At 37.1% G+C, this 19844-nt stretch overlaps 2 protein-coding genes across 18 annotated transcripts in view; one reads left to right on the top strand and one right to left on the bottom strand.

Annotated features, from left to right (window-relative positions):
* The window catches only part of LOC310879844 (uncharacterized protein), a 796982-nt gene extending 781459 nt beyond the window's left edge, over window positions 1-15523 (top strand). Inside the window, exon 34 of the mRNA XM_083794781.1 lies at window positions 14954-15523. Coding sequence (XP_083650907.1) covers window positions 14954-15012 — 59 coding nt within the window. The 3' untranslated portion in view covers window positions 15013-15523. The remainder of the gene's footprint in view (window positions 1-14953) is intronic.
* CDH11 (cadherin 11) overlaps window positions 1-19844 on the bottom strand; it is a 464785-nt gene that overhangs the window by 31921 nt on the left and 413020 nt on the right. For 14 of the 17 annotated variants that reach the window (XM_083794688.1, XM_083794697.1, XM_083794684.1 and 11 more), the window contains one exon: window positions 9281-9411. The exons of 1 other annotated variant lie outside the window; for it this stretch is intronic. The gene's annotated coding sequence lies outside the window, so the exon portion shown is untranslated. Of the gene's footprint in view, window positions 1-9280; window positions 9429-9593; window positions 9726-19844 lie in introns of all 17 variants that reach the window. 2 more of the 17 variants (XM_083794689.1, XM_083794690.1) reach the window with 2 other exon arrangements.

Here is a 19844-nt window from a genome sequence, read left to right as displayed (position 1 = left end):
TAGAGGCCAATAATAACAACAAAAAGAATTAACATACACGTATACATAAAAAAAAAGACTGAAAGCTTCAGTCAAAAGGATGGAATTACACATTTCTTTTCACATTAAATATACCCTAATGTTCAGCATATTTTGTACCAAAACGTTCTTTTCAAAAAGTTGCCAGGGTGATATCACTATTTCAATCCAACCAATTTCCTTTGAAGTCTCCCATAATGGCAATTAAATAAATTGCTCTTGTAGTACTTATGTTTTTTCTGGAAAGGGAACTGTTAGGGTAAAGAGAGATGAGAGAGTCTGTCACCAAACATAATCTTTCGAAATACGTTTGTACATTTATGGGAAAAATGATGGAATACTTACAAACTCTGGACCTTTCTAGTTTTTTTTAAAAGGAAATGTCTACCTGACAGTTGAAATAAGAAACAAACTAAAATGACTGCTGACAGTCCTGGGAGCATATATAGAAAGCAAATGAAAGTTATGAGTCAATAGAAAGCTTTTAAAGACTGTATGTGTTAAGCCCAAGAGAGATAGTGTGAACTAGAAGCCCAAATTACCGTCTTAGAAGCAAGTGGACAAGATGAAGGTGACTGAAAGCCTAAGAGGGTAAATGTACAGTATAAAATGGCATTCTCCATGCAAGCACAAATACATCATGTTTGTAAGAGCATGAGGCTTTGGAGGCCAGGTTACTATAACTCCATTAAGAAAGTTCCTGCATGGCAATTCACCAGTTCAAACATCTCTAACCTCTGTGAATTTTATCTTATTAGACAGAGAGAAATGAGGCTTTCACAGTTCCAGTGAATTTCCAAATACATAACAACTCAGTCTCATCTGTACTTTTCCTCTCACTTACAAGTCAGGTTAAAATTGTTAGTTACAGCATTTTGAGTGTGCCATGAATTGAGTTTTGTTTATGTTTTTCCTCAGTTAAATTTCTTATACTTTGGTAAAGATTCCCCTTTGTAGAAATCGACCATATGCCTGCCAAGCAACCTGTGGCATCCACTGATTTAACCATTAGAACTGACTGACATAACCTCTGCCTTGTTCTCTGCTCTAGTCTGGTATCTCAGCCTTCACAGAATCTGAATGCAATACTGGTGCTTGATGGTTTTGTTCACATTACAGAGAATCTGCAGTTTTTCCTATAAAAGCCTACATAAAATCCATTCAGTGGGTATTTGCTTTTCTTAGCATATAATGCTGAACACTTCTATCTTCCTTTTTCCTTTAAATCTCTTTGGTAAATAATATACGGTTGCATAAGACTAGCTCACATGTATCAGTATTTGAATTTCTTTATGGTGTTTTTTACAATACCACATCCAAGGATGGTGATATGGTGCTCTTCTACAATGCTAACCCTGTATTTTCTTGCCATCTTGAAGAACAAAAGACAGTACTTTGAACCCAAAAACTCAAAAGAGGGAGCAAAAAGGAAAAGGAATGATTTGGTACCATTTGTCCCTTCACCTGCAGCCAAAAATAGTTTCCTGGAAATCCAGTGGTCAGAGAGAATAAAGCACCAGACAGGCACCAGCTGGAGAAACTGGATCTGGGGACTCATCCAAGAGCTGGGAACATCTTTCTGAACAGACAGTTATATTTCTTGTTCAAATGCAATGGCTGTCAGGGTAAACATTGCCTCAAAAAACTTAACGTGTTCTTTTAAAGCTATTTCTGCAAATGATGTGGACCCCTTCTGGTTTAAGCTTTAGTAAGTGCTCAGATATAGACCCAAGGAATGATAAATGTATATTATAAGCAGAAAAGACTCATTATGAAGGTCATATGCAGGCACTTTATATTATTTGTAAACAGAGCTATAACTAAACCCAGCACACGGTAACGTGAATGACTATGTAAAAAATGAAACTAATATGAATATTTTCTAAATGCCTATTTAATAGTGGGGTTTAATTAAATAGTGTAAAATAATTTTCCACGTGTATCATGAGCTTGTTACAATTTCAGACCCTTGTAAGACACTGAATATGGTGTTGGCATTGCTTGCAATGTGCCAAAGACTGTGTGAAACTGACAGCACAGGCCTCAGGACTCGTAGGCTTCATCTGGATTTGTTTTGGTCTGCCTGGAACTTGGTTTTATTTAGCTTGCTTGGATGTAATAGCTTATCTGAGGACCAACTGACTATTGTCTCTTTTTTTTTCCCCCCTTAGTTTTAGATGACTGTGTGATGTAATACTGTATGTATACATTTGCAAGGGACAGATAAAAACAAGAAGTAGCTAATTTGTATAGAATGAAGTACCTATGACCCTTGAATAAAATGCAGCATAGAGTCACGCACAGGATGATATGAGGAGGCTCTGAAGTCCAGGTACAAGATGTGAGTGAAGACCCCAGGCTGTAAACTGCTCACTAGGGGTCTGCTACTGGCCACTGAAAGAATTTAACCTTGGAAGCTGCCCAAAAGCTGTTTCAGGGATAACACAGGTAGCACATAACACAAGACAACATTTGATATACGTGTAACACACCATTCACAATAAAACTGGATACAATATGGAACCAGAGAGCCATGAAAAAAAGAGCAAGGTATAGAGATGTGGAGCGTGTCAGCAAACACAAAAATGACTCCAGGTGGACACCAGAGCGAGGAAGAGGAAGGAGCCATCATCGTACTGCTCTGGGATGCGAGGGCCCTCTGTCCAGCCCAGGCTGAGGACAACAGGCAGCTGGCAGCCAGAGTGACACCAGAGGAAGGGTAGATGCTAGGAAGCTTATGTGTATCACTTAACTGTACATAATATTGGACTAATGATTCTTTGCTTAGACTGTTGAGACTTTAAGGATAACAACACATTCTTGGCTTCACATTTAAGTTTTGTTCCTTTGGCCTAAATGAACCACACAAGCATAATAAACTGATAGAGGAATCAAGCAACCTAGTCCGTAACCTGGATGCAGCACACTGCTAACTGCTCACAGACAAAGTAGTTCACTTGAACAAAAGACAGTATCATCAACTCTATGTGAGCTCACATTAAAGAAAATGGAGCCCATGCTGACAGGAATTAACAGGATGTGGGGAGCAAAAGTTTAACCCAGATAATGACTGGGCCAGCAGAGCACTAACCTCTGTTCAGGAGAGTTGGTTCTGACAGTTTTTAAAAGAGCCACTACCATTCTATTCCTTGCTGAGAAGCTTCCCCACTTAAATATTTAACTCATCCTTATATTTGTTAAGCAAAAGCACTTTAAAGCAAATCAAACTGCTGCAGATCTACAAGGAGAAAAAAGGTCATTCCATTTTATGCAAGGTTTCTTGAAAACACAGCTATTGCATTGTACTGTTTATCCTGCAAGCAGCAAAATAGCAGTAGGCACCGGGTCACTAGCTGTACTGTGAACCAGCACAACACAGTCTTTTTTGAGCTTTCCTTGAAGTGAATCATTGTGATCCACCGAAAAGCTGTTCCCTGTGATGAGGCTGTTCTCTCCTGTGTCTTATGCAGGGCAGAGAGGGAGAGAAGATAAAAGCAGTACCTTTGGACATGCAAACAGTAGAACATAATAATGAAGTTTGCAGTTAGTACTCAGTCTTGCAATTAACAGCTCACTAGTGAGTGCTAAATGTCTGTGCAAACGCACACTGCAGCTCATGCGTGTTGCCTACAGTGAAAGTTTGAAAACAGCTCTGGAGGTCTAGGGAGAGTCTTTTGGTTGGTCAGTTATTTTTGCTTCATTGCTGCAGCCTCAGATCACAAAATGTAGCTTATAGCATGAAACTAAGCCAAGATAGCCAGGAGGCCTGTGACCAGCAACCAGGCTTTTGAGGTTACGTAATCTGTTTTTCTATTTTGAGGGGAGAGAAGGGAGGAAGGGAGGCCAAATACCCAAGTTTCTCTTGTAATAAGTATAAGCTTGTGAAAGTCCAATGAGATCAGATCCCAGAGCCATCACTTTTCAGTATTTTAGGCTGTTGTTTGTAAAAGGAGATCATGTTCATAAACTGAACCAGAGAATACCCCAGAGGGTCAGTCCTGTGTTTGATTCCAAACATTATATTGGCTCAGGCTTCCCGTTTTCTGGCCTCCCTGTTATCCTGCTGAATTCATTAGAAGGTTGTGGCTACTGGCCAAAAGAAATGGTTAATCCATCCCAGACCCTACATTGTTTGAAATATCTTCTAAGACAGGAATTTATAGCATTGCTATAATAAAACTCAGATTTCAACATTAAAGGACAAGCTTGTGGTACTTGCCACGCATACCAGAATTATACAGAAAATCTGAACCATGAAACTCTGAGGAAATTAGGAAAATATTCAGTAACATCTAGAAAGAGGCCATTAAGATTTAGTTATACCTTTAAGCAAGAGCTAAATCACAGATGATGCTCTACAGGTAGCTGCAATGAAGCTAAAAGAAATGCCACTGAATTATAGATCCTTTGGTTTTGCTACAGAGCAATTTTGGATAGCAATTTTAGACTGGTCTGGGGCACTTACTACCTTAGACAAGAAAAGACGAGACAGAGTCCTGATTGTGCCCTCACTTGGCCCCTCCATGCCACTTCTCAGCTCCAAGAAGGTTTGTTTTTTCTTTGATGCATCTGCTTAGTGTGTTCTAGTCTATTCTCTTTCATAATATGTTTGTTATTATGCATTCAAAGAATAATGAACTATGTGCTTTCTATCCCAAAAGAGTGCATATTAATCTTACAGGAATTACAAAGTATTGCTTTTATAGACAAGAAACCGTATTGCTTTTTCCTGTAAAGGAACAGAAGTATAGACTTAGCCTAAAACCTTGGAACAAACCTTCATTTATGAGACAGGGGAATCATTTTTATTCCACTGCATGAATTCAGTGGGCTGCCACAGGCCAGTCATAATCTGTTATTGTTTCCCTGCAACCTTGTACTATTAATTTTTCTTTTTAATGAACTGTCCAGTCTAGTTTAGCTATGGGAACTATGATGGAGCTGCAATATAAATGGTTTATGCCATGCCTTTGTCAAAAGGCTTTCCCCTAAAGCACTAGAATATAATTGAAAAGCCATTTTAAAATAAAGTAACTGAATGGTTGCAAATGCAGGTTGTCAGAAATAAAGTGGGAAAATCCTATGCATTATATTAGATTTTACCAATCACAACTTGTGTGACTTTATTAGTGTTTACGCAAATTAGTAAAGCCACAAATTGCATATGTTTGCATGGTTATATTAGAAGGTATTCAAGAACGATACTGAAGCTATTTTTAAGAAGTTTTTCTTCAACAGTAACCAACACTGTAGCAATTGGTTTGATTAAATGTCTCAAAATAATTAAATACACTATATTTTGTTTTGCTTTATGGCATAAAAAAATATGTCCATGTTTGAGACAGTAAATGAGCTTCTGAGTAGCACTGAAGACAGTTTTTGTTGCATATGAAACCTTGAATGGCTAAGTGCACAGTACTCTTTTTATATGCATGTGCGAAATATATTTTTTTCTTTTGCTTAGATTTTCTAGTCCTCTGTATGCATTTTTGTATTGTTATTACTATTATGAAAGACCAAAGAGAGGAACTATAGAGCATTTATAATCAAAGATGACATCAATTTTCTCAATAAACATGCAATGAGTTCATTACATCAATGATTTGAAGATCAAAATTGTTTCTGAAAAATGTTGATTTAGTTTTCGGTTCCCACCTTTAAAATAACTACTGAAATTTTGTCAGAAATTAATTACATAGGAACACATATTGCCCAACTAATATCAAAATACTTGAAGTTGTTTTGACTCATGGGAACTTGGGTTTTTGGTGATTTTTTTAGCCAAGGTATGAACCTTTCCAATGTCTTTTTCTTCTCTTATGGTCAGTCCCTGCAGTTTGTATAGTGCAGTCACTCCTTTGCTTAGTAAACCTCTTGCCTCCTGGGAGCCTCCAGAGTTTCCTGTGACATAGTCCAGCCAAAGTGCTTGAGCACACAGGGCAGAGCACAATGTAGCCCAAATAAGGCTGGAATTTCCCAGAAGGCTGGGAAAAGGCAGAGTTAAGTGTTTGACAACCCATTTCTTTTCAGCACTGGAGCAGAAACAAGATTTTTGTCAATAAGACCTGCGTTTCAGTTCTTTCAGAAGCCTTGATGATTTATAACAAAATAATGATTTCTCTGGTATCTGTTTGACCAGAATATACCTCTTATACCATTCTAACAATATTTCCAAAGGTGCTTGGAAATAAGCTCAAGCAAGCCTTCAGGAGAACCAGCAAAGCAGAGGTAACAAATTCAGACTCCAGCTCATTAAACTGAATGTGTGCAATGAGACTGACACAAGCAAATTGTTCTTGACATTTCACTCTCAGGCCATAGTTTAAGAAGAACTTGTGGATTCAATGTACTTTGGACCACCATCCCACTAAAATCAAAAACTTTGCACTAATCTAAGAGCCTGTGCCATTTAGACTAGCAATATTCAACTAAAATATATGCAATAAACTAATCCTGCAGATATGCTGTTTGTTCTGTGGTGCAGTTTTGTGGGTTGAAGGTGAGATTTCAAAAATCTAGGGCTTAAAACCTATATAAATGGCTACTTGTTCAGAACTGAAGTAAGATGTAATACAGACTACAGCAGGCAACTGGAGATGTAACACTGTCTGTTCGGATATGTAGGCCTCATGAAACATGCTAGCATTGTAATAAGACAGGGTGATTCTACGCAACTGAAAACTTATCTCCTTTCCACATAGCATTTGTGCAGAAACAAAGCAACACAGCAATTTCCTTTCAATATCTACCCTGTATGCCAGGAACACTGTATTTTTCCTATTACAGGCTAGGTTTACTATGTGACAATTAAAAACAAATAATAAAAAGGACTTTATATCTGTAAGAGGCAATTTATACGTTATACAACACTGAATTTGTATATCCAGCAAGTGAACCTAGGTTTTTTATCTTGTATAAGATAGATTTTTAATTACGGCAGTATTCTTTTTTGGGGGGGTCTTATGAATTGACCCCCATGGATTGAGCATTCATATATAATGTTTTTCAGAGTAATGTAATAGAGAAGAAACTCATCAATCAAGCCTACTCTCACCCCCTTCAGAACTTCAGTACATAGACCCCATGCAACATAGGAAGGAAATCCCTAGTCAGGATAATCCCACTTAAGGAAACTACTGGTCATTTTTGGTGTGACCGAGTAGCCAAGCCTACATCATAGCTCCAAAAGAGCTCAGTTGTGTCTTTCTGTCTGTGCTGTTCTTCTTTGTTCCATTAACAACAGTTAAACATGAATATTTACTTTGTCAACCCTTTGATTATCTGGATACTGCAACAGGAAATTTGCATTCCTGAACAGGCACAGCTGGAAACAATTTAAGAAAGATCCTTCAAAAGAAGAGAAGAGAATTTAAGAAGCATATGGATGCCCAGGTTTACATGATAATCAACGAAAGCATGCTTGTTCCTCCTGTTTTGTAAGGAGCCACTTCACACTCCAACCAGAGAGAACATCCTACAGTCACTCTGCAGGAAGCTTGCTTTCAGAAATGATTTGCTTAAACTCTGAAATGTAAAAAAGTCTTCCAAAATAGATACAACAGTTTCTCAGATAAGACAGTTAAAAATAAATAAATAAATCTTGAGTAGAGACCCAGACTGCTAAATTCATACTAGTGCGAGTGAAGAAATTTTCTTTAAGATTATTCATCCAGTCGTTTACTTTGTTAAAATTAAATCTGTTTGGAAGTATAGCTCTGAAGTCAAGAACATAAAGAGTAGAACAAACCCTGAGCCAAACCACGAAGGGAGATATAAGAAAGTGCCAGAAGAGGCAAACTGAAACAGTTCAATGAGAAACTATGAGAAGATCCACATAACTGTGCATGGACAGGAGACTCAATGAAACCGAAAGCACAACTAATTTAAGGTATTTTTGCTATTTCTTTTTGATGCCCATATATGAACGTGAAACCTAGTCAGGAAGTCTTTGGTCAAACTGAACCATCTTTAATTTCATTCAATTGAAAAGTTGTATGTGAAAAAGAGCAGAGCATTGCTTGCAAAATTTGGACCTTGTGTTCAGTGAATGACAGGATATGAATTTCATATGCTGAGCTATTCCTAATGAAGAAGCAAAGGAGCTCACACATTTCCCAACTAAATTAAATTGAATGCTGTTGGTATCACTGTCAAATATGCCCTGTTTCATCTTCACACTAATTGCTGCAGCCCACCTTAACAAGTTGGTGGAGACCATATACATATATCCTATATAGCTGCTCACACAGATGCTGGCCCATTTGGCTGCTAGAATTAAGATTATCGCCATTTAAGGACATTTCCACTGAAATGAAGCATCTTTCAAGCAGGACTTGAGTGCACTAAACACGAAAACTGTGAATGAGTCAGCTAGACAAAGAGCTTTAATATTATGGCTTTGTACTCTTTATCCAAAGCAATTCAGATGGGATCTTACCTTTGACCATAAAAATTATAATATTTATGTATTTGTTATCTAATACATTTAATCTATTTCCCTGTTAAGTTAAAAAAAAAAAAAAAGCATGAATACTTCTGTAGGTGGCCAATTCTCACATCTGAGGAATCACTGGTTTCAGCAGCAGCACAAATGAAAGTCTCACAGGGTATGAAAAATTAAAGGCATCAGAGCAGCAGATATAACTATTTTTAGGTATAGGGTTTCCCAAATTGCCCTATTTCCACACTTTGTACAGCCACCTTCTCTGAAACCCAAGAGTCACCACTGCAGTTTTTTTTCTAACCCAAGTCAGAGCATTTCTTTTAAACTCAGAGGTATTGCACAAAATATCAAAGAAGTAAACCAAATATGGTATTAATCACTCACTCATGTAGGTCCAGAGTAAGAAAAGTATGAATCTTTTTGACTGATGAAATCAAGTTGCAAGCCTATATATTAGAAAATTAGTTACATTTCTGCTTTTCATTGATATATTGTTGTGAGTTTTCAAGAGGTTCTCTGATGTTTTAAACAAGAAATAAGCGTGATACAAAAATGTACCATATCAAACCATGCTTTACACACATAGCAGGACAGACACTGTCCTACAGCACCAGCTTTCCTGAGCTCAAGACCAATGGATAAGCTATGTATGAAATTGCATGAGATAAACTTGCTAACAGCTCACAAGCAAGAGATTATAGTCATTGCAGAAATTTTCCCCTATATTGCACAAATATTGGAGACACTGTAGAAACAGGCGATGGCTAAATGTATCTGACTTGTTACTCAGAAGATCATACAGTTGGATGTAGTACTTACCTTCACCCACTGGAAACTCGTTGCCAATTTACGTAGCATATTCCACACATTTGAAAAGTCACTTAATGACACTGTGACAACAGTGCAGATGCAAGCTTTCTACTGCCACTTATCCAGTACTTCAGCTCTGGCTGCAAAGAATGAAAAACTTCATTTGAAATCCAATGCAGTGTCAGTACCATAATAAAAGAAAATTCAAGTCGAGCCTATAAACTATCACAGTAGCCCAAAGAGAGTTTAAAGACTAGCAATTAAATAATACTTACATGCCAAAAACAGAATTAATAAATAGCTTTTACCTTAACAGACTTACTATTGCAAGAATGTTCCCACAACTAAAATGCTGGAGGCCATCTCAATATTCCTTCACATCTTTTTTGTTATCTCCTGAAAAAACATTTCTACGGAAAATCTGTTCTGGGAACATTATCCAATACAAGACACACTGGAGGGAAAAAAAGAGTAACAGCTGCAGATACCATTAGCCAACACAACGTGCTTTGAACATTTCTAAGTGCTCTAAAGGCATACTAGAAAATTAGTATTTTTACCATTATGACAGAGAAGGGAGTAGATTATTTTAGTAAGTGGAACCACCACTACATTAGAGAATATATATCTGGGATAAGGCATTTGAAAAAGAAAATGAGTAAAAGGTGCTTCTGTAAGAAGTTCATCTGTGGTTATTTCAGTTGTCAAATTGTTTGGTAAATGGGATAGTGCACTGAGACATTCTGTATAAAGGGCACAGAAACAAAAATAAACCAGCTAAGTCACTTCTTATGAGTTGAGGTTAGTCTTCTTGCATTTAAACAAAGAGGTTAAGAGTGCTCAAGTTTGAGGGAAGCACGCAGTCCTTCATCATTCTAAGTATTTCTGACAATATGTTTTCACACAAGTAAAAAAACAGCTAATGTGACTGAATGTCAGAGAAATACTCAGTATTATCTACTGTTATGTACCAACGATACTGTATTTCTGATTCTACTTGATACCTCAATAGACTCTTAAATGGGTACTAAATGAATCCTATGACTAGGATTCATTTTAGCCAAGGAAATCAGGCTAGGTTACCCAGGACTTTCAACTTCTTAATTGATATTTTTAAAGGAAGAATTACTGCACAATAGCCTCCGCAATTTGTGTTGTTACTATTTAAACATGGATGTCCATGTATGTACATCCAAATCAGTAATTTTTTTTCAGTATTAAACTGTTAAAGCTGCCTCATCTATATTGATCCTCCATTCTATACTGCCTTTCCACCCCCATTAAAGCAATCAAGTTTTACTGGCACAAAAATAGTTCAGCAGCACAGGGTAAATTCTAAAGTTGCTAGCAAAAGCATTCAGGAGAAATGGATAAGCATTGTCTGAGTATTAGATATTCAATATTGCAATATTACACTTAAACATATTTCACACTTAATCCACCAAAAGAAGACATAAAACCACATTGCCAATTGTGTCTGCAGATATGTTAACTCACTGTTTTAAAAATATGTCATACATGTTCATCAAAAAACACATTCCTAGATAGTGAATTTTACTGATAAGCTCAAAGAAATGTTTTCTGTGATGACAGTCCCTAATACACAAAGCACTTGGTTTATTAAAATATTCTACATATGCAACATATTTATGCAATTTGCTGTGATGTGCATATGGCATCTTAAATATGTTAATTCTGGAAGCAAATTATTTTATTCTTTTTTTCCACAGAGCACCCTTTTGAACTAATTCACAATTCATCCAAAGGAATGAAAAGAAAGACTACAACTGAATAAACTTTATTTTGATATTTCGCTCAATATCTTTACAGATGACATCTTTGCAGATGACTTCACAGTTCAAGGATTCTTTTTGCCCAAGATAATTGAAGTTGCTTAGATATGTATTTCTCAAAATATCCTCTTACGCATACCCATGGTCTAATTTTTTTCAGGATCTGCTTTTGCTTTTAGAAGCAGCAAATATAGTTGGTAATAGATACTACCACTCTTCAACCTGATCTGCTACACTATTAAGCTTTATCCTGTATGTATACCTGACCACCAGACAGTGAAGTGCCCACATAAATAATAATTTAACTGTCAAATAAAGGCTCCATTTTCCTGCTACACTGCATTTAAACAGACATCAGAGGTTACAAATCAATATTTTTTGTAGTTCTAATCATTAGTTGAAGCAAATAAATCTTCATATTAACATCAGGCAAGGAGAGAGAAACTCCTGCAGATATCAATTTTCAGAAAAACCATAATTTAAGACTGCTGAATGATTTCCATTATTAATACAGCACAAGAAATAGTTTAGCTGGTTAATTTTGATACATAGATACTAGATATTACCCCTTTTACTGTATATTATTTTCCTTATTTTCTGCTATAGTTGAATATGGCTACAATAATACTAACTGCATAACCTTTAAAAAGGGAGAAAAGGAAAACAACTGCTGTATTTACAGAAGACTGTTTCAAAGGCCAATTATAAGAAAACTCAAAAAAAGAGCCATTAAACAGTTCTAATGCTCCAAATAGACTTGACACAGCAGCACTTTAAATCAAATCTTCTAACAAGATTTTTTTTTTTAATATAAAATAAGCCGTGTCTTCAGAGTCGGTTTATACAAAGTGACAAGTTGAACAATTTTTGAAATGTTGCTAGTTAAGAGGGGAAAAAAAAAAGCCAACCAACCCCATTGTCACTATGGTAATTATTTCACAATGCCTGATGTTAAATGGGCAGTCCTGTGGCCTAAGAAGCAGCTGAATCCTGCATTGTCCTTGCATGATAAAAAGATTTGAGAGTCTGAAAAGCAGAGGAACGGAATCTCACAGCTTCTTAGACTTTGCACTGAAAGGGCCATTGTAACATCATCATAAATCCTGGGCTCCCCAGGCACTTGACAACTAAAGCAGTGGACAATAGAATTCTTGTGTTGAACAAAACACTCCTTGTCTGCCAAAGGGCTTATCTGCTTCATTTACAAATGTCTTTCATTGTACCAAAATAATTCCCTATTAGAAAAACTATTAGGAACAGAACTAAATAAATATTCACAGCTTTGTGGTCTGTTTGGCAAAATGAATGAACTAATACAATCAAGGAACATGCAAAATATGAGATTTAAATAAAGGAAACCCTAAACAACCCCAGACCTCTCTTTATTTTCCTCTCTTCATTTTCCCTCTTCCTGATTGCATGGAATTACACTGAATATATATTTGTCTCTATAAAAAGGACCTGGGCTATATCACACATTAAAAGAGAAGAAAAAATTTTGAAATCTGCAAAGATCTTGGGTTGGAGCAAAATAGTGTCCAATGTTCTTTTAAAGTTAAGTATTTCCAGACGAGCAATTACAAAAATAAACTTGGGGACATATCTGAGAGTTCACTGAAACAGAGGCAAAATACTTAAAATCATAAAGAGATTAAAGCTGTGGGTTTATAACTACATACGTTTAGGTGCTGAGAGACACAAGGGGCTCAGATTTTGAAACAAAATTGTGGCCACATTATTACAACTTTTTTTTCAAGAAGCTCAATGAAAATTCTGGCAGCTAACATAAAAGTGAGTGAGAGAGAACAAAATATTCTAGAAATACATATTTGCAACTTTAAAAGTGTTTCTAACATTCAGAATTCCATTGCAGTGGATTTTTACATAAACAGTTATTTGATTACAACTCACTAGAAAAGTGCTTATGGAACAACAATTTCTACCCTACACAATTATTAAGACAAAAACCTACCAATCTGAACTATTGCTCAAACAATCAACACTGACCATATCCAAAGCGATAAAGTAATCTGTATGGCTGAATCAAAACACAGAGCAGTTGAAACTTCTTGACCAAAATACTGATCATAAATTATTATTCAAATCCAATATAGAAAAAATGCTTTTACACAGCTCAGGCAAATGGCTGAATATTTTTTTGTTTGTTTGTTTGTTTTACTGCGCCTAATAATTACTTGCCTAACAGACATACAAGTATTTCTAAGCTGCATATTAAACAGATATTCAAGTGGGAAAATGAAATATTCAGAATGTACACAATGAAAAAACATCAATAATGTTAAAAATACAAGAAAGATTCCAACAGCATAGAAAATAAAAATTAACATAGATTTAAGCTCACAACCACCAGATGACAGAATAGAAGATTTAGGAATGTGAGCTTTCCACGGTTCTAACATGAATTTGCAGTGCCACACACCACTTAACCTTCAAGCCATTTCTAAAAGCACACTGTAAAAGATTTCACCTATGAAAAATGTAGCTATAGGTACAAAAATCAGAGGAAAGAGGCCTGAATTCAGACCTCCCACATGCCAGCTGACTACCTCTACTGTTTGGGCTCAGAGCTTCACCATTTTGCCTCTCACGTCTCACGCTCTCTCCTCAGTGACTAGTTATACCTATATCTTTAGAACAGTGAGATTCTGTTTTAACAAAGAATTTAAACCTAATTTTTCATATGCTATTTTTTGATTTTTGCTGTTGTAAGCTACGCATCACCAAAACTCTCCCCTCCCCCCCCCGAAGATGCGTCACCTGTATAAATATAGTTTGCATAAAGTTACTCTGATCACTGGTCAATTCACAATTCAGGAATATGTATTTCAATTTAATTTTTCATTTTTAAACAAAACATGTTTCCTGCCGGCTCTCCATTTCATTCCAGCTCCTACTACATGATACACAGCCACACTGCACTGTGATGTAGCCAGCAGTCTCTGCTTCAGTCTCTTAGTGCAAAACCAGCATTTACCCCTCCTAGTGAATATATATATATATATACACACACACGTAGAAACACACGTGCCTTGACTAGGGAGGAAGTGTCCTTGGCTATGTATAAATTGTTCCTGCAAGCTATTATTTCAGCATCTAAATAAGCTTATGCTCTGAATCACCTTCCGGGAGAATCTATCTTTTTTCCATTTACTACAGGCAGCTAAGTTCGGTAATGCGAATCCCTACGTGCAACAACCAACACAGCATCCTAGAATACTTTAGGTGGGAAGGGACCTCTGGAGGTCATCTGGTCCAACTCCAGCACTGAAAGCAGTGCTAATTTCAAAGTTACTTTAGATAATTAAAGCTGTCACTTCATCACTGTTAATAGCTGGTATTTGCAGCACAACCAAGCGCACTCCATGTGGACGTGAATGCTCCAAGGACTTACCATCATAGGCTGAAAGACAGACAAATAAAAAGTCATAGAGTAAAGAAAAGGGCAAGCACTGAATCTGGAAGAATAAAAAAACAATTGTGTATAGTTTGCCTTATAAATATATATATGCATGCGATTTCAGGGCCTACAGGCAGGTGAGCACCAATGCCTTTGATGACTGACCATGTTTCAGGGTTGGGGGGATGCTGGTACAGCTCTGTGCATGCTCCTAAGCACCCAGAGCCCCCTGTGCTGAGCAGCAGTGATGGAGGAGCACATATTTCCTCTCTTACTGGCTTCCAACACCACAACACTTGAACTCTTCAGTTTGTTTCAATTACCTCCTGGTTTTGAGGTAAGAAATTGTTAATACTTGTATTTTACAGTATGGAGTTAAGTCCCAGAGAAGTTAAGTGTTCAACCCATGATTTGCATATTGAAAACATATTTTGTTAACCAAACAGTTGTGCCATCTCCTCTCTCCTCCAGAAGGAAAGGAGGACCTCACCACACAGCAGGGACGCCTTGTGGTAACGCAGGACACATGAGGAAAGGACAAGGCCCGAGAGCTGCAGAGAAGGCTCCACACAAACAAGGCTCAGTTCAAAGCCGGTAAACAGACCATTTCTCTTTCTTATGAACTACACCAATTTTATATTCTATTCTCAAGCAAAATATTTTCCTCTGGTGTTCCCTTGCCTGCGCTGTTGAGCGCAGGCCGACGTTCAGCAGGGTGCGCTGCCCAAGCAGGGAGCTGGGAGCCGGCCGGCCTGCAGGCTGAGGGAAAAGCTGTCCTGAATCCTGTCAGTAGTGAAGGCCACGAATGATGGCTGAAATTAGCAAACTAAAAGGCAGAAGAGCTGCATGCTCTCATAAGAGACAAAAATACATATTATCGCTTTTCTGAATACTAACAGGCTGCAGACTAAAGCCCAAATCTTGTGTGCCCAAAGCCAAATTAAATAGCAGTAAAAGCAACATTCAACATGGGCACACAATGAACAAATTAACCCCCCATCTAAAAGCTCTTTACAGACCTCATGCACACCCAAGCCCTGTGCTCACCTAACACAATACAGCTTCATCAGTTCCTCTCCTGCTTTTGGGTCACAAGTGCCTGAAGGTAGGTGATAGGCCCTTAAGGATAAAGTCTGTATTAATTAGCTTCATGCTGCTCCAGTCCCGTCCTATCCAGGTACTAAGAATACAAGCGGATTGGGAGGCCTGAAGGCAGGTATGTTCTGTCATTTTAAATATCATAAACCAAGCCCTCTATTTCCACGTTTCCAACTTCTCTGAATTTCTTGTAAAAATTGAATTTGGAAGAAGAGAATCCCCAGCAAGTAGGTACATAGTTTCTATCCACATGTGCCTATACAGATATACACATAAATAAATCTTAATAAAAATATTTTTACACCTTCATGCATAAACAAATCTTCCTGTGTACCATACTGTATATGATTTAAATTTCTTGGATTTGGGAAAAAAAAGAATAAGACTCTTTATATTTGCTGTCTAGTAGATTAAATTAAGGATATATTCTTAAACCACCACCATTAAAATGCTCATATATGTTCCCTCTTGAATAAGCATATACATTAACAGCCTACAAAACCAGTTATTACCACTGAAAAAAAAAAAAAAAAAGGCATGTGGAATTGCTCTAAAACCTTCTAAGTCATTCTGGAACTTATCTTCCCCCAACAGTAGATGTCAGAGCCTACTGGAGTGGGATCTTGTCGTCATGGAAAAATTCTTATGGCAAATTTTCACTACAGATTTTTTGTTTGTTTGTTTCCTCCCATTGGCACATTCACTAGTGCTTTTCTTCCACTACACACAAATAGCCAGATCCTTCTGTAGTAATCAATAGCAAAGCTGTAGCATGGGCCATCTTCATCAGCAATTGGTGCTCACTTTGTCATATCTTTCCCTGCTGCCAATTTCAGTAGACTGTTTTCTATTTCTTTCCTCTGGCTTTTTTCTGCTCTCTTTTATCAACCTCTTCTAGTGACCTGAAAAGAAAACCTAAAAATTGAGAGCCACTGAAGTATATGCTGAATGCCCCCATTAGTCAAGCTGTAGGGGACACTCAGCACAGAAAAAAAAAAAAATTAACCTTTCAAAAAAATTTTTCACATAAATGTTCAACAAATGTTCCTGCTGGTTCCAGTTCCACTGGAGACACCTGAGAAAAAATAGTTCTGGGACATCAGAGATACCATAAAGGAGAATATCTCAGAATTCGTCCAAGAGACTCAAGAGAGACACAGTTCTTTGGTCTTAGGGACATTTTTTTTCCTACCTTCTCCCTTTTATTAATAAATAAAGAAAAGAGGAGTTGTTTAAAGTTACCACAGAGATCTGACATTTTTGAATATCTGCGTGCCTCATTCAACTCACTGAATATCTCTATCATCACAGAATGATACATGATTCATTCTGGGAAGCCTATTGCAAACCCAGCAATAACTCTTCAAACATTTGCAAAGATTTTTTAAAAAGTTTAATTCAGTCTTATTTCTGGACTGAATACACCTCTTTCTCTATTCCCCCCCATCCTCTTCCCAAACTCCCGCTCATCATAGCTTGTCTAAATCTAGGGAGGATGGAGTGAGGGGAAAATGGATAGTAAACTTATTTTAGGTCAACCAAAAGGCATTCACTCTTTCTTTCCTACTCTTCTTTTCCTCATTTCCTTTTGTGCTTTCTCAAAGGACATTATACAGTTGGCTTCTCAATCAAGGACAAGGCAATGTCAAACACATTAATTTGTCCATGAAACATTCTTTAAGGGTTGACAAAAGAAAGCTTAAAAAAAAAAAAAAAGACAAGCTAAACTTATTGATTCTGCAAACAAGCTTCTTTAAATGGTGCATTTCAGTTTTCAGGACCGAACAATACTGAACAACCAATGTTTTCATACTATTCCCAACAGCATATAATTTTCAAAATGGTAAGTAAAGATACTGTGAGGTATCAATGGGTAAGCATAGGATTTGGAATATAAGCAAGCACTAGGAGTGTTCCATGATGCCTGGTACACACTTTCTACTCACAACTAATGCAGCTTTACAGAATTGCAGCAATGTTTATGGCAAAGATGATATGATTTTCCACCTCCTATTATTTTGGGATATTACACTTCAGAATTTATGATATACTAGTATTTTTCATGCAGTTATTTTGTCTATATTTGGTAGCATGCCTACAATCTATTCTCGAGAGTTGAAATATAAATGCAGATCTGTTTCAGTTGCATCATGTAATGAAGTGCTCGCAACACTGAAGTTCACAGCCAAAATTAACCAGAATATTTGACAATATTAATATTTAACATTTATCTGCTCTTCATTATGCCTCCCAAATACCACAGAGCTGTTAGTTTTCTGTTGTGTAATTATTACAATCTATGAGCAAGTGCATTATGAGGTTTCTTCAAAACAATGATTGTGAAATAGAAATATGCATACCTAAATAATAACAGAGCAATTGCTCTCCATATTCAGGAGAGACTGCATGATTAGGAAAGAATTCCTACTGAAGTCTATGGGAGTTTTGCCTGATGAATACAGTCATAGGTGCTTCAAATAACAAGAAACGAACTCCAGAGTACTGTTCCACTAGCAATCAACTAGTAAACTCAGACAAATGAGAGAAGATACACTTAAGAAACAAAGAGGGTTGATAAAAAACAGACAAATGAACAACAACAAAAAAACACTAGTTGGCTAAAAGCTAAGACGCTACATGTGCTGTTTGAAATAATGGGAGGCGCAGATCTCTTCTCCCTGGTAATCAATGATACAACACGAGGGAATGGCACAAAGCTGCAACAGGGGAGGTTCAGGCTAGGTATCAGGAAAAATGTCTTCACTGTGAGAGTGGCCAAATACTGCAACAGGCTTCCTAGAGAGATGGTTGACGTCCCATGGCTGTCAGCGTTCAGGAGGCATTTGGTTAGCCCTGGAGTGTCAGGCAGTTGGACTTGATGATATTCATAGGTCTCTTCCAGCTTAACCATTCTATTCTATTCCTCAGAAATGCACCTACTCTCTAAGTTTCAGTTGGTTTCTTTTGGGACTGAGCCAGGAATGCCCAACATTAACTTAGCCAGACAAAATGGAAGACTGCACATGGAAACAACCTAATGCCTAATAAAAGTTAAAGATAACTTTATAGTAACAGAAGAAGTCTGTTTGTTAACTGTGCAGAAATGCGGCTTCTCAGCAAATGAATGGACAGGTCTCTTTGCCAAAAGATTAACTAAAAAAACCTAAGTGGAATAATTTTCATACAGCAGTAACATTTTTCCTTTTCAACTGAATTGGACAGGGACAGAAGAATATTCTGGAATATTCAGAAGAATATTCCAGGCCATAACTTAAGTCTCCTGGGTGGCCTTGGGCAGATTTGCTGGGAGTATCTACACAGTATATTGCTGGGAGATGTGAGTTCCTCTGCCCAAGTTCCAAGCTGAGTTGAATCTGAATAAATGTGGTCAGCACAGCACTGAGCCCAACCCACCAAGTCCTACTGTGAGGCGAGGCATATGAGCTTGTGATCAGACCTGCTAATTCAGATTTGGCACCATGATAAACATGTTTGTGTAGCTCCAGTGGGCTGAGATTCCATCTGCCAACAATAGACTTGTTCAACGTGCCCTCTGCTCCTCAGCTCCACTACTAAACTGGAGATAATAATTAACGTCTGAATCTGAAAACTATATAGTGAAGGTAAGTTAATTTACTCTCACATTGATCGTTAAGATGCTTTAAAAGCAGAATCATATACCTGCATAATTATTCGTTAAGGTAAACCTTTTTCACTGTGCATGCTGCAGAACTGAACCAAAATAAAGCTGTATACATACTTTATGTTCAATTTGGTGAGCTCTCAATTTGTAAAGTATTAATAAAGATATTCGTGTCTTCGTATTACCTTCAGGTTAATGAGATGTATAAGTATTTGACAACTCAACATATCTAAACAAACCTGTTATTTTGTTTTCAGAGGTGTCAACCTTAGTGAGTTTTATTAAATATGTCACCTAATAGCTTTACCTAAGAGTGCGGACAACTTTGCTTCAACGAGTTGCTGATTCTCCAGTCAACATTCACAGCAATTCTAATTATAAAGTAGTCCTTTTCAACAGACAGCATTCTGCATGCTAAATTGTGGCTGAACACTTCAGAATACTCTTTTGAGAAGTTTCAAATGACAACAATAAACTTCCTTACTCCCTTTTTAAAGAAATCTAGTGATTTATTCTGACCATCTTAGACAAAATGTCCAGTGTTTTCACATTATTGTTTACTTATTACTATAACTGTAGCACACAGAGAAAAAGAGGGGATGAGGAGAAATAGAGAGGAGC

The sequence above is a fragment of the Anser anser genome (assembly GCF_964211835.1).
Source record: "Anser anser genome assembly, chromosome: 11".
In the NCBI taxonomy this organism is placed as follows: domain Eukaryota; kingdom Metazoa; phylum Chordata; class Aves; order Anseriformes; family Anatidae; genus Anser; species Anser anser.
Note: the sequence above shows the minus strand (reverse complement) of the source record. Positions and strands in the feature narration are given on the sequence as shown.